The sequence below is a fragment of the Mesoplodon mirus genome, assembly GCF_964341445.2.
Source record: "Mesoplodon mirus genome assembly, chromosome: 18".
In the NCBI taxonomy this organism is placed as follows: Eukaryota; Metazoa; Chordata; class Mammalia; order Artiodactyla; family Ziphiidae; genus Mesoplodon; species Mesoplodon mirus.
The window spans coordinates 61,796,143-61,812,229 of NC_138994.1; the positions used below are offsets into that span (position 1 = coordinate 61,796,143).

At 40.3% G+C, this 16,087-nt stretch overlaps 1 protein-coding gene across 1 annotated transcript in view; it reads right to left on the reverse strand.

Moving 5' to 3' along the window:
- Positions 1-2,051: 2,051 nt before the first annotated feature.
- Positions 2,052-16,087, reverse strand: part of LOC309793056 (uncharacterized protein) — a gene marked incomplete at its 5' end in the record, with an annotated part of 50,309 nt that continues 36,273 nt past the window's right edge. The window contains one exon of the mRNA XM_082603229.1: positions 2,052-2,090. Within this exon, the coding sequence (XP_082459355.1) occupies positions 2,084-2,090 (7 nt within the window). The 3' untranslated portion in view covers positions 2,052-2,083. The remainder of the gene's footprint in view (positions 2,091-16,087) is intronic.

Sequence of the window (16,087 nt, forward strand, 5' to 3'; positions counted from 1 at the left end):
CTACCTTCTTCACACAGTCACTGTTAGAGCAATAGAGAGCTTATTTAAAGCACCTCACATAATGCCTGGCATACTGTATTGTACTTAATCAAAGGCAGCTGTTGTTATTAGTAGTATATACTAAGATTATAAAAATAAACTCTCTAGGCACCTTTTAAGCCTTATTTAACCATATTTTCAAATCAACAGGAGGTAAACACTTTGATCCTTTAGAAAATCAAAACTAAGCTGCTTTTTTTCTTTTTTGTTTTCAAATTTTCAATTAATGAAATATTTCAAACATACAGAAAATAAAAAGAGAAACCCACCCTCTTTCTTACTCTTCTTAGAAGTGAAATATTATAGGTAAAACTAAAGCCCTAAACTCTCCCTTCCTCTTTCCTATCTCTCCAGAGATAATCACAATCCTAAAGCTGACTTATATTACTTCCATGCACACTTTTGTACTGTTTCTACTTATATTCATACTATCCATATTTACATCCATACTTTACGTCCATAAATAATATATGTTTATGTGTGGGGAAACATGAAGCCCAATCAGAAATTCCTTCCACTTGAGATGCTTTTCTTCCCCATTTCCCCACCTTAAACAATAATTTGTTTTTTGTTTTAATAGTTTTTTCATTTTTGTTTTCTTTTGTTTTTTGGCTGCATTGGGTCTTTGTTGCTGTGTGGGCTTTCTCTAGTTGCGGCGAGCAGGGGCTACTCTTCGTTATGGTGCACGGGCTTCTCATTGAAGTGGTTTCTCTTACTGCGGAGCACGGGCTCTAGGCACATGGGCTTCAGTAGTTGTGGCACGTGGGCTCTAGAGCGCAGGCTCAGTAGTTGTGGCTAGTGGGCTTAGTTGCTCCGCAGCATGTAGGCTCTTCCCGGACCAGGGACTGAACCTGTGTCCCCTGCATTGGCAGGAGAATTCTTAACCACTGCACCATCATGGAAGTCCCAATAATTTGTTTTTAATAAAACTCTGCTTTATCAGTATGAAATGACTCCAATTATAAATCTTACACTCCAGATTAATGCATGTTTAGCTTTAAACCAAATAAAATTACAGAAATATAAGCCAAACCTCTCTGAAGGCTCCATGTAGAATAGTTTGCAATCCACGTTTTAATTATGACTTTTAAAACACAGAACTTAGAAAAGTAATTACATCTTAATAAGTTTGTTCATTTATTAAATTGGATTTTACTCTAAAATATTTATGTTCTTATGTAAACAGATCTAATTAATCATGTCAACAAGGGAATGCAGTTATACACAGAAATAAAATCTTTTTCTAAACCTTATTCAAATTTAAAGTGCCAAATCGTTGTTGGAAAAGAAGTACTACTTCTTCAAATTATTGCCAATCCTATCCCTTCAGATATTGTTTTTCAACCTGAAAATATAATTTATGGAGAGCTGTTACTGCAAACTATTACACCTTATTAGTACACATACAGATAGAGGATTACTAACGAACTGATGTCAACTTGAATGGTGAACCCATGCCATCTCCCACTGGTCACCACTTCTCTTCCTAAATAATCACAAACCATCCACTTTAAAAGCCATTCGAGGATTTTGTCTGCACTGGCTGCCAACCTTTTTTCTAGGATTGACAGAATTGAGCACCTGATTCATTTTGAAAACCAGGAAGTCTTCAGTCTTCCAGCATGTCTGTTGTTCACATTTCACTGAAAATGATGCCAACAACTAAGTTACTGCACCTGTAAAATCTTTCATTCTTAGCTATAATCCCTCTGGGCCAAGAGCTTTAAACTCATTGAGATCATACAGTATTCTCTAAGCATCACCATCACCATTGCTTGTCTCTTAAACATCTTATCACCTTTTCTGATCAGTATACCATTCTTCTTGATGGCAGCAAAGTAGAATTTGAATAGATCCCATCCTTCGCTTTTGCTTTTCCCTTAACATTATTCCATCCACATCAGGGAGTCTAGTCACTGCCATTGTTATTAAAAGCAAGGAAAAGAATAAAAGAGCTGGGTTTACCTTTTTCTAGTTCTTCCTTCTGCCATTGAGAAGCAATTAACATCCAGCTTCCTTCTTCTCTCCATACCTGTTTCCCCAATCACTGCCTCATAGGGAGATAAAGTCCCTTAGATTAGTGTAAGGGTTAAATATGGTAACATATGTAAAAGCCTTGGGACAGTGCTTAGCACATACAGAGTGCTCAACAAATTTTAGACAGTATTAATATTTACCCAAAATAACATAAAATTTAAAAGGAAAAATGTCTTTCAACAAATGATGTTGGAACAACTGAATATCAACATGCAAGAGAATAAAGTTGGACCCCCTTCCTCACACCACACACAAAAATCAACTCAAACTGATTATATACCTAAATGTAAGTGCTAAAGCTATTAAACTCTTAGAAGAAAATACAAGAATAAATCTTTGTGATTTGGGGTAGGCAAAGCCTTCTTAGGTATGACACTGAAAGCACAACTGACAAGAAAAAAAAGGTAAGTTGGACTTCACAAAAATTAAAAACTTTTGTGCTTCAAAAGATACCATTAAGAAAGACAAAAGACAACAAACAGAATGGGAGAAAATATTTGCAAATCATATATCTGATAATGGACTGGTATCCAGAATATATTAAGAAATGCTTACAACTCAATAATAAAAGACCAGTAGGGGTGTTGGAAGGGAGAATGGGATGAAGGCAGTCGAAAGGTACAAACTTCTAGTTATAAGATAAATAAATACTAGGGATGTAATGTACAAGATGATAAATATAATTAACTGTGCTGTATGTTATATATGAAAGTTAAGAGAGTAAAAAAGAAAAAAAAAAGGAAAAAAGGACCAATAACCAACAACCTAAAAATGAATAAAAGATCTGGATAGACATTTCTCCAAACATATACAATGGCCAAGAGCAAATGAAAAGATGTTTGTCATTAGGGAACATTCAACATTATGTAAACATACTCATAACGTAGGGATTCTCAACATTGGTCATTAGAGAAATACAAATTAAAACCATAATGAGATACCACTTAACACCCATCATTATGTGAGTCAAAAAACAGATAATGACAAGTGTTGATGAAGATGTGGAGAAACTAAAACCCTTATTCACTACTGTTGGGAATGTAAAATGGTTCATCCACTTTAAAACAGTCTGGAAGTCCCTCAAAAGATTAAACATAGAATTACTATGTGACCCAACAATTCCACCCAAGAGCGATGAAAACATACATCCACACAAAAACTCGTATATGTATGTTTATAACAGCATTATTCATAATAGCCCTGAAATGGAAACAATACAATGTCCATTAACTGATGAATGGACAAATGTGTATATCCATACAACGGAATATTATTCAGCAATAAGAAAGAATGAAAAAACGATACATGCTACAACATGGATGAGTCTTGAAAACATTACACTAAGTGAAAGAAGCCATCACAAAAGACCATATGATTCCATTTATAGGAAATGTCCAGCACAGATAAATCTATAGAGACAGAAAGTACATTAGTGGTTGCCTAGGGCTGCTAGGGGGTTGGGGTCAATGGGGAGTGCTTACTGGGTTAAATGGGTATGAGGTTTCTTTTTGGGGTGATAAAAATGTTCTAAAATTAATAGTGATGATGGTTGCATAAATCTGTGAATATGCTTAAAAACCACTGAATGGTACACTTTAAGTGGCTGAATTGTATAGTATGTGAATTACATCTCAATAAAGTTGTAGGTAGTTAGATAGATAGATATATAGATGCAGGAATTTAGGAAATTTCCAATGTTTAGGAAATCCAAGAAAGTTAGGTTCAGCCCTCTACTTACAACCTAAGAATTAAAGTGAGTGATAATGGTCTATGCATGTGAGTAGGAAAAACTCACCCTTCCCTCCTGTGTGTTTCTCCTTTACTACTCACACAGAACACTTCACTTCTTACACTTCTAGTCACCAAATGTGTGGATGTTTTTCCACCACAAAGCTATCTTCTGTGACATCACCTGGGTGTCCTATAATTCAATTCTGAAACTATCTACCTGGAGTTAGCATCAAATCTCACAAGATAAGGGCTCAGTCCCACAAGACTGCCCTCCCCCCACACTTCAGATGCCAATCACAAGTCCTAGCTTGTCACCTTTACTTCTGACAGACTGGCTATTGGCTATAAATCAGGGTTCCCATGACCCCCTTCTTGGCTTTGATAATTTGCTAGAATGGCTCACAGAACTCAGGGAAACATTTATATTTACTGGTTTATTACATAATAAAAGATATGATAAAGAATACAGACAACAGCCAGCTGAGGAGATACATAGGAAGAGGTCTGGGAGGGTCCTGAGCACAGGAGCTTGTTTCTGTGGAGTTAGGGTGCATCACCTTCCACGTACATGGATGTGTTCACCAACCTGGAAGCTCTCTGAACCCCAAATTATTGGCATTTTTATGGAACCTTCATCACACAGGCTTTCTTGACATAAGAGAAGCCATTTTTGGCCTAAGCCATTTTGTGATCTAAGCCTGGCCACAATGCTACCGTTGAACAGGTCTCAGTAATTAATGATCTTAAGGGAACAAAAGAATGCAGAAGCAAATGGCTATTATCAGGGAAGAGAAGTAACAACAGCTAAGATAATATATCAATTGTAAAGACTCTCAGTTCTGTTTCAATGGTAAAGATTAGCCTGAAGTGCTCAACCACTAGATCAACTGGAACCTAAGGGATGATGATGTTGACCTTTTCTGATCCTTGTGATTTCAATCAACTCAAGCTTGGACTCTGTTGACTGCCCAAGCCCTTTCATGAATATGCATGTACCTTAGCTTAAAACTTCCTCAATTTTGCTGTTTGGGGAGACACTGCTTTGGGAAAGATCCCCCTAGTGTTCTCCCATTTGTTATTTGGTTTTTTTAATTTATTTATTTATTATTTGGCTGTACCAGGTCTTAGTTGCGGCATGCGAACTCTTAGTTGCGGCATATGGGATCTATTTACCAGGGATCGAACCCAGGCCCCCTGCATTGGGAGCGTGGAGTCTTAGCCACTGGACCACCAGAGAAGTCCCTTCTTCCCATATTTGGCTTGGTTGTATCTTTTGGTTCAACACCCACCAAGGAGCGAACGCAGTTTTTGGTTAACAGAACCACCCAGCTAAGGTACTCCAGGATTCCTGACACTCTGAAATGTGTGAGATAATAATTGTGTTTTAAGTCGATAAATATTGGGGTAATTTTTTATGTAGCACCAGACAACAAATACAGGGATATTATAGATGGTTCAGGTATTGTGTTGGACTATTCTGTCTTTTATGATCCCTTTGGCTTTGAGAAACTATGAACAGGTATGAGATGATGTACTTGCTTAAAAGATTATTCCCCTATGGGGAATTAATAGTAAGCAGATGAAAACAAACTGCCATTGATATACATTATTTGGGGGCTGCATTAATAGCTTTGCTATGTAGAACCTGACTTTAGTTGTGGTGATGAAATCATACTTCTGTAGAGTTGGTGTTAGCTGGAAGGTATGACAGGAAACATACCCGTTTCAGAAGGCTTTGAGATTCTAGAAATGAAAAGGAGCACTAATTAGAAAACTTGGGCACATAAAAACCAAAGAATCCTGGACATCCACTCTGGGCATCTACTTTGCTTATTTCTTTTATGCTCTTTCTTGCTCTGGATCCACTTTTGGTTACCTGGTGAGGTTTTGGTTTATTTTTTTTCTCCAGGCATTTCCTCATTTAATTCTTTCAACAATATCTTGAGGGTGGTTTTTATTACTATCACCCTTTTATACAGGAGGAACTGATCCTGACTTTGTCTTTGTCTATCCATTCCAACCCTCCACCCCTTTCTGGCTACCAGGTCTCTCTCTGCTCTTAGAATCCTTCTTACAGGTAGACTCATTATCCAACTCTTTACCATTTCTTTACTCTTGGTTCCACTCCTGTACCTCCATCTGCCTGGGCCTGACTGACTGCACCTGTCAGAACTTGGGGGTCATTATCCACTCCTGACCATGTTCCAGACCTAGAAAGTTTCCCATTTAGCCAATATTCCAGCCTGTCCTCTCCCTCCTTGCTGCCCTGGTCAATTAGTCCTAACACATGGACTCTGTAAGGTGCAGAAGGTGTTAGTGTAAAAAAAAATAGGTGGGAGTCTTTTTTGGCAGGCTTCAGAGCTATATCATATTTTGAACACTCTCAAGTGGGGCACCCATCAAGGCTCATTCTGTCCTGGAAACCTATATTTTTGTGATTTCTACTCTACATCTTGTTGTATACATTGGATCTTTCTTTTACTTAACATCTTAAATAATTACCCAAGGTCTCCTCTCTGACAGGGAAACAATGAAACAATCTTTGGAGATTCATTTAAATAATTTATTTATAAAATTTTAAAGATGGTCTTTGAGAGACAGCACTAGGGATTTCCCCTAAGTCTCTCAATACAAGTTTAATAAAATAGTGATTTTTCTTAGAGTTATAGGGCTGGGGAATAGAGGCTGAAGAAATAGTGGTAGGGAAATAGAAGGTACGCATTTGCCTGTTTTCCTAGACTGACTGACTGACTGACTGACTGACTGATTTATTTACTTATTTATTTATTTATGGCTGCGTTGGGTCTTTATTGCTGACCGCGGGCTTTCTCTAGTTGCGGCGAGCGGGGGCTACTCTTCGCTGTGGTGCACGGGCTTCTCACTGCAGTGGCTTCTCTTGTTGCAGAGTACAGGCTCTAAGCGCACAGGCTTCATTAGTTGTGGCACGTGGGCTCAGTAGTTGTGCCTCGCAGGCTCTAGAGCACGGGCTCAGTAGTTGTGGCACACGGGCTTAGTTGCTCTGTGGCATGTGGGATCTTCCCGGACCAGGGCTCGAACCCATGTCCCCTGCACCGGCAGGCGGATTCTTAACCACTGCATCACCAAGGAAGTCCCCTAGATGCTTTTACTTTCAAGATTTTTTTGATGTGGACCATTTTTAAAGTCTTTATTGAACTTGTTACAATATTGCTTCTGTTTTATGTTTAGTTTTCTGGCCCTGAGGCATGTGGGATCTTAGCTGACCAGGGACTGAAGCTGCACCCCCTGCATTGGAAGGCGAAGTCTTAACGACTGGCCCGCCAGGGAAGTCCCTGTTTTCCTAGACTCTTAAACACATTTTTTTGTACAAACCAATGCCAACAACTGCATTAAAAGTAGATGAGAAAGAGTTATTTTGGATGAGTTTAGCACCTACAAAATACTCAAGTAAATTGTGACTACTACTTTCAGTCAAATGGATGATCAAAGACATCCTCTCCTTTTGATCCTAGTTGTTCAGGTTCTATTACTTTCCTCATCAGTAGAATTCACTGGGTGTACAGATAAAATCTGCAGAAACCTCAGCAATCAACAGGCAACTCCACAGCTTTTTAGCTGTAGTGCTTTACCGTATTTTAGCACTTTATATTTCCCTACCCCTTTACACCATGACATTCCTACACTGAAATCATTGTGTCAAATGAAATGTGAGGGGAAGCAGTTGTCAACCTTAGAAAGATCTGAGCGTTTACACACCTGGATCCTTACAGTGGGCAGTTCAAAGGCAAAGCCATCTATCTACTCAAAGAGGGAGGAGAGTTAAACTGAAATTATGACTATTCAGTGTCTTTATTACTTTGAAGACCAAAGTGTGTTTGATCCTTGCTCTGATACCTGCTTCCTAGTAACACTGTAGGGAGCAGATTGATGCATCTCAGAGTCCACTTTAGCCTTTAATTCTTGCTCAAACCACCTTCCCAAACAATCATGAGGAGCATAAAGGAGGAAAAGATTGTACTTAATAAACAAAAGTGACAGTGTGGGAAATAAATACTTACTTTTAAAAGTAGAGTTTTTAATTCATTTGGTCAATATAAAAGAAATACATCCTCATTATAGAAGATTTTGAGAGTGTCAAAAAGGAGAAAGATATAAAAAATCGTGTTTATATACCCACCATCCAAAAGATAACATTAATAATACTTCACTGGATTTCCTTTCGGGCTTTTATTCATGTCAGTTTAAAAAAAAATTGCTGTGATCATTTATATATATATATATATATATATATATATATATATATATATATATATATATAGTGTGTGTGTGTGTGTGTCCTATTTTCACTTCCAATTATAACACAAGCAAAAATGCATACTTCAAATGTTGCGAGTACAGTAGTAAAAATATGTGTTTCATTTGAATTGGAGTCAAGATTATAACATCACTTTGAACATCGTAATACATACTTCTTCATTCTACCACATCCTTTTGTTACATTATTTAAGTTGAACATTATATCTTTTCTAAATTTTGGAGAGTGTTATCATTTTGCACAGTGAATATGATTGTTAGCAGTTATTATATTTTATGACAAATTAAAAATGTTTTAAATTTGTTAGATTGCACTAGGTCTGACATTTATATCATGGAATATTTTATTCAACTCATTAACATATTACAAAAGATCTAGCATAACCTTTGACATGAAATAATTCTCTTTTTTATAAGAATAATAATAGACTTCTGTGAATCAATGATTTAAAAACCCCAAATTACAAATATTTATTAAACTCTTCAATGTTACATCAGTTTTCCTCCCACATACCCATACTGCAGTCCTGATATAAGACATATAAGGAGTAGTAATCAAGAATTAAATGTTTCTCTTTAAAAACTGTCAAAAGCTTGCTACACCAGCATCCCCAGCAACAGGAGGAGAAATGTCTCCAGTCTACTACACTCCCCTCCAAGCCAGGTTTTAATTTGTTGAGAAGGGGGGAAAAAGCCTATAAAAATCTTGGCAAAATACAGAGCTGCTAATTTAATCAATTTTAGTAGTTAAGGCAGTGATTCCAAGTGCTAACGCAATCTGTTGAAAGAACTAATTTCCAAGGGGAGATTCATTTATTTCTACTTTTTTCTTGCCAGTTTTCCTATCTAAGGGTATGTGGGCAGCCATCATGCACCCACTGAGGGACACTCTCTCTCAAGATTTAGGATTAGGCTCTAACTCAAACCCTGAAGTAGCAGAGAAATATACTCTCCTTTTCCCAGGAGAGGGTTTTCCAGATGCCAATCAAGTATACCTCAACTGATGTAGTAATAGATACCTGCCTGAGAGTGCAGTAAAAACTAAAATCAGACTGAACCAAAAGAAACAGCTGGGTACCAGAGGTGGGGAGAGGGGGGAAAGAGAGAGAGAGACAGACAGAGAGACAGACAGAGAGACAGAGAGAGAAGGGGATGCTCTACTTCTTACCTGGCACTGAAATCTTCCAGCTCTCACTGCCTCTTGTCATTAATTTTTTTATAACAGTATAGTGGGGCACCATATTTTGATATATTGACAGATATGTTTATAATTCCTGCTAGTTCAGTTATACCCCCATTGAAAGCTACACTGTGAAGCACTGATTACCTTGGAGAAGAGCTGTTACAGCAGAAAAGGTTTTTGAATATGACAAACCCAAACCCTGAGGCTCTCTGAGCATGGACAATTTGGAAGATCTGTAGGTGCCACCTCTGAAACTAAATAAAGTTTACGTGGACTGGAAGATGAAGAGAGAAAATCCGAAGGAAAGAAGAAGGTTTAGACACTGGTGGGTTCCTAAGAAAGAGTTCGGGGTCCTTCTCCAATTCTCCCCGTGTGGCGTGAGGAACGGGGTAGAGGAAACCTGTGGTGCATCCCCAGATAGAGCCCAAGGAGGTTTCAAGATACCAGAGTCCTCCTCACCCAGCACGGTGAGGGCATAGAGGAGATATCTGTGCCTTGGCAGGTGGGACAGAGGCAGCCTTGAAGCATCCCTCGGGCCTCAGTGTGGTGTGGAGAGAAGCATAATGCTTTCCACACACCTGAGAATAACACAGACTTAGGGCAGAAGCTTAGACACCCCACCTAGTTTTCTGAGTCCAGGAATGGTGAGGGAACATGGAAGTAGGGAAAGAGAGTGTATCCAGAGAGGCTCTGCAGTCAGGAAGAGAGACAATGGAACTGCCACTTGGGCCAAAGACAGAGGAACTGGACAGGGTGTGGTACACTCCAGCAGATGCTAGCATAGACTGATGAACAAGAGCAAGACATTACCCATCCCCACCCTGATGCTGTGGCACTATATAAGGCCCCAGATGTCAGAGGAGAAGAGCAGTGGGAACCCTAAACTGACTAGGATTTAGTATCTGTCACTTGGCAGAATGATACTAAAGAAAGAGAGAAATTAAGTTGTATAAAAATGAAGAAGGGGGTTCCCTGGTGGTGCAGTGGTTAAGAATCCGCCTGCCAATGCAGGGGACATGGGTTCGAGCCCTGGTCTGGGAAGATCCCACACACCGCGGAGCAACTAAGCCTGTGTCCACAACTACTCAGCCTGTGCTCTAGAGCCTGCGAACCACAACTACTGAGCCCATGTGCCACAACTACTGAAGCCTGCATGCCTACAGCCCGTGCTCCCAACAAGAGAAGCCACCGCAATGAGAAGCCCGTGCACCACAATGAAGAGTAGCCCCCGCTCGCCGCAACCAGAGAAAAGCCCGCGCGCAACAAAGAAGACCCAATGCAGCCAAAAATAAAATAAAAAATAAAAATAAAAATGAAGAAAGGTACATTTCTTGAAAAACTAATTCATATTATGAGATTTATGCTGATCACATGCATCCTATAGAATTTTCAATAAATGTACACCACAAACCAAACACCTTTCTAAAACTGTCGTATGTATTACACTTTGAATAAGAGTTGGACATCATCTAGGAGTATGAAGAAAAGAATATCATTGTTGTGTTCTGATCAATATTATGCTCAGATTGGAATCCCAGCTTTACCATATTTCTTTGGGGATGGGTTACCTATTTTCTTTCGTTTGTTCAAGAATGGATTGATGGATTCATCAAGATTCTAGAAATAAGTGAAGGATTATGCTGTACTGCTAGCTTACACTAACGGCTCAGTTGGTGGACCGACAGAGCACCGTAATCATTTCTTCTAAATTCTGGTGGTGAAGTAGCCCAAATGTCATTACCAGTGTCTACTTCTCATCAACTTCCACATCTCTGCTATGCCACGATGACCTGGGATAAAGCCAGTGGGTGGGGACAAGGGTGGTCAGAAATCATAGGTTAGACAAACCATAGGGTACTGAAGGAGAGCATTTATTTCAGTTCTTGCTTCTAATGTCTGCACCTAAATCATTCAAGAAGAATAATTATCTATTCTATTTTTAAAGATCCTCAAGGAAGGCAATCTCTAATAACCTGTTTTGATATATAATCTATATTTTGAGAAGGTCCTTCCTTTTAGCAAACCTAGACCTAAACCCATCTCCGTTTGCTCTCTTCTTAGTGAACTGTGATAAAAAGACATTACATAGTTCTTTTTCAAAATGTTTTTGGCTTCAATATTGGATTTTGACTTAAAGATAGCATTTATTCTGCTAGATATGTTGACCCTTTTAGAAAAAAGTTTCTGGATTAAATGAAGATTTTATAAATTGTTCTCTCAGAGGCAGATTACCAGTTGCTAAAGGGGTGATCCTATGCTGTATGAGAAACTAATAGCTGGGGTAGCTGGATTCTTCAGTGAAATGCTCTTTTTCTCAGAGGCTCCTTGTTTGGAGATATCCTTACAGGACCATACAGAGGAAGGAGGGAAGAAACAAGAAGCGGAAGCTGAGGCAGGACACCTCATTACTTAACCCAACCCCCAAACAGGGTCACTTGATGGGTAGTGACTGTGACAGGACAAGCCAGAGTAGACATTTGGTGGTAAAATAGCCTCAAGTCCTGAAGTTTCTATGTGAACCTTGCAAAGGACATTACTCTGAGACAAGTATTTAGATGAGTTAGAAAACAGAATTCCATCTAAGCCCAGTAAGAAAACCAGCAAAAGATTGTTAAGTGATAAATAAAGGTTAAAGGTTAGTGGGAAATATAGTAAAATGTACTCAGGTGCTTATGGGTTTTGTTTAGCCCAATATTTCTAATTATATGAGCAATACTGAAATACATTCTCTTTGCAAAAAAGCAAGTACTAGAATTATGGCTAAAGTCTCCTTTGGCCACCGCTTCCCCAATTCTATTAGTTTTCCTAGAGAGCTGGTCATTCCTCTGTGTTTGGGATATGACTCAGCTTTTCTGGCCAGTACAGTGCCTTCAACCTAGGGCAAGGGCAGATGATGAAGCAGATGGTGGGGGAGAGTCAGTATTTCCTCTATTCTTAGACACTCAAAAGTTCAAGAGAGAGACCTTCAAGATGGTGGAAGAGTAAGACGTGGAGATCACCTTCCTCCCCACAATTACATCAGAAATACATCTGCACGTGGAACAACTCCTACAGAACACCTACTGGATGCTGGCAGAAGACCTCAGACCTCCCAAAAGGCAAGAAACTCCCCACGTTCCTGGGTAGGGAAAAAGGAAAAAGAAAAAACAGAGACAAAAGAATAGGGACCGGGGCTTCCCTGGTGGCGCAGTGGTTGAGAGTCTGCCTGCCGATGCAGGGGACACAGGTTTGTGCCCCGGTCCAGGAAGATCCCACATGCTGCGGAGCGGCTGGGCCCGTGAGCCATGGCCGCTGAGCCTGTGCTTCCGGAGCCTGTGCTCCGCAACGGGAGAGGGCACAACAGTGAGAGGCCCACGTACCGCAAAAAAAAAAAAAAAAAAAGAATAGGGACGGGACCTGCACCTCTGGGAGGGAGCTGTGAAGGAGGAAAAGTTTCCACACACTAGGAAGCCGCTTCACTGGTGGAGACAGGGGTTGGGTGGGGAGAAGCTTCGGAGCCACGGAGGAGAGCACAGCAACAGGGGTGCGGAGGGCAAAGCGGAGGGATCGCCGCACAGAGGATCGGTGCTGACCAGCACTCACCAGCCTGAGAGGCTTGTCTGCTCACCTGCTGGGGCGGGCGGGGGCTGGGAGCTGAGGCTCTGGCTTCGGAGGTCGGACGCCAGGGAGAGGACTGGGGTTGGCTGCGTGAACACATCCTTAAGGGGGCTAGTGCGCCACAGCTAGCCAGGAAGAAGTCCGGGAAGAAGTCTGGACCTGCCTAAGAGGCAAGAGACCACTGTTTCAGGGTGCACGAGGAGAGGAGATTCAGAGCACCACCTAAACGAGCTCCAGAGACGGGCACAAACCGCGGCTATCAGCACGGACCCCAGAGACGGGCATGAAACGCTAAGGCTGCTACTGCCGCCACCAAGAAGCCTGTGTACGAGCACAGGTCACTACCCACACCTCCCCTCCCGGGAGCCTGTGCAGCCCGCCACTGCCAGGGTCCCGTGATCCAAGGCCAACTTCCCCGGGAGAACGCACAGCGCGCCTCAGGCTGGTGCAGTGTCACACTGGCCTCTGCCACCTCAGGCTCGCCCTGCATTCCATACCCCTCCCTCTCCCCAGCCTGAGTGAGCCAGATCCCCCTAATCAGCTGCTACTTTAACCCCGTCCTGTCTGAGTGAAGAACAGATGCCGTCAGGCGACCTACACACAGAGGCACGGGGAAATCCAAAGCTGAACCCCAGAAGCAGCGTGTACAACTAAGAGAAAGGGAAATCTCTACTAGCAGCCTCAGGAGCAGCGGTTTAAATCTCCACAGTCAACTTGATGTACCCTGCATCTGTGGAATACCTGAATAGACAAGGAATCATCCCAAAATTGAGGTGGTGGACTTTAGGAGCAATGATATATATATTTTTCCCTTTTTCTCTTTTAGTGTGTATGTGCATGCTTCTTTGTGTGATTTTGTCTGTAGAGCTTTGCTTTTACCATTTGTCCTACGGTTCTATCTGTCCATTTTTTTTTTTTTTTTGTATAGTTTTTAGTGCTTGTTATCATTGGTGGATTTGTTTTTTGGTTTGGTTTCTCTCTTCTTTTCTTTTGTTTCTCTTTTTTAAATTACTTTTTAATTTTAAAAATTTTAAATAATTATTGTTTATTTTAATAACATTATTATTATTTTTTTTATTTTTTTCTTTCTTTTATTCTCCCTTTTCTTCTGAGCCATGTGGCTGACAGGGTTTTGGTGCTCTGGCTGGGTGTCAGGCCTGAGCCTCTGAGGTGGGAGAGCCGAGTTCAGGACATTGGTCCACCAGAGACCTCCTGGCTCCACGTAATATGAAATGGTGAAAGCTCTCCCAGAGATCTCCATCTCAACGCTAAGACCCAGCTCCACTCAACGACCAGCAAGCTACAGTGCTGGACACCCTATGCCAAAAACTACCAAGACAGGAACACAACACCACCCATTAGCAGAGAGGCTGCCTAAAATCATAATAAGGTCACAGACACCACAAAACACACTACTGGACGCGGTCCTGCTCACCAGAAAGTCAAGAACCAGCCTCATCCACTAGAACACAGGCACTAGTCCCTTCCACCAGGAAACCTACACAACCCACTGAACCAACCTTAGCCACTGGGGGTAGACACCAAAAACAACGGGAACTACGAACCTGCAGCCTGTGAAAAGGAGACCGCAAACACAGTAAGTTAAACAAAATAAGAAGACAGAGAAACACACAGCAGATGAAGGAGCAATGTAAAAACCCACCAGACCAAACAAATGAAGAGGAAATAGGCAGTCTACCTGAAAAAGAATTCAGAATAATGATAGTAAAGACGATCCAAAATCTTGGAAAGAGAAAGGGGAAAACACAAGAGATGTTTAACAAGGACCTAGAAGAACTAAAGAGCAAACAGTGATGAACAACACAATAAATGAAATTAAAAATTCTCTAGAAGGAATCAATAGCAGAATAACTGAGGCAGAAGAACAGATAAGTGCCCAGAAAGGTAAAATAGTGGAAATAACTACTGCAGAGCAGAATAAAGAAAAAAGAAGGAAAAAATTGAGGACAGTCTCAGAGACCTCTGGGACAACATTAAATGCATCAACATTCAAATTATTGGGGCCCCAGAAGAAGAAGAGAAACAGAAAGGGACTGAGAAAACATTTGAAGAGATTATAGTTGAAAACTTCCCTAATATGGGAAAGGAAATAGTTAATCAAGTCCAGGAAGCGCAGAGAGTCCCATACAGGATAAATCCAAGGAGAAACATGCCAAGACATATATTAATCAAACTATCAAAAATTAAATGTAAAGAAAAAATATTAAAAGTAGCAAGGGAAAAACAACAAATAACATACAAGGGACTCCCCATAAGGTTAAGAGCTGATATTTCAGCAGAAACTCTGCAAGCAGAAGGGAGTCGCAGGACATATTTAAAGTGATGAAAGGGAAGAACCTACAACCAAGATTACTCTACCCAGCAGGATCTCACTCAGATTCGACAGAGAAATTAAAACCTTTACAGACAAGGAGAAGCTAAAAGAATTCAGCACCACTAAACCAGCTTTACAACAAATGCTAAGGGAACTTCTCTAGGCAGGAAACACAAGAGAAGGAAAAGACCTACGAAAACAAATGCAAAACACTTAAGAAAATGGTAATAGGAATATACATATTGATAATTACCTTAAATGTAAATGGATTAAATGTTCCAACCAAAAGACACAGACTGGCTGAATGGATACAAAAACAAGAGCCATATATATGCTGTCTACAAGAGACCCACTTCAGACCTAGAGACACATACAGACTGAAAGTGAGGGGATGGAAAAAGTATTCCATGCAAATGGAAATCAAAAGAACGCTGGAGTAGCAATTCTCATATCAGACAAAATAGACTTTAAAATAAAGACTATTATAAGACACAAAGAAGGACACTACATAATGATCAAGGGATCAATCCAAGAAGAAGATATGACACTTGTAAATATTTATGCACCCAACATAGGAGCACCTCAATACATAAGGCAAATGTTAACAGCCATAAAATGGGAAATCGACAGTAACACAATCATAGTAGGGGACTTTAACACCCCACATTCACCAATAGACAGATCATCCAAAATGAAAACAAATAAGGAAACACAAGCTTTAAATGATACATTCAAGAAGATGGACTTAATTGATATTTATAGGACATTCCATCCAAAAACAACAGAATACACATTCTTCTCAAGTGCTCATGGAACATTCTCCAGGAGAGATCATATCTTGGGTCACAAATCAAGCCTTGGTAAATTTAAGA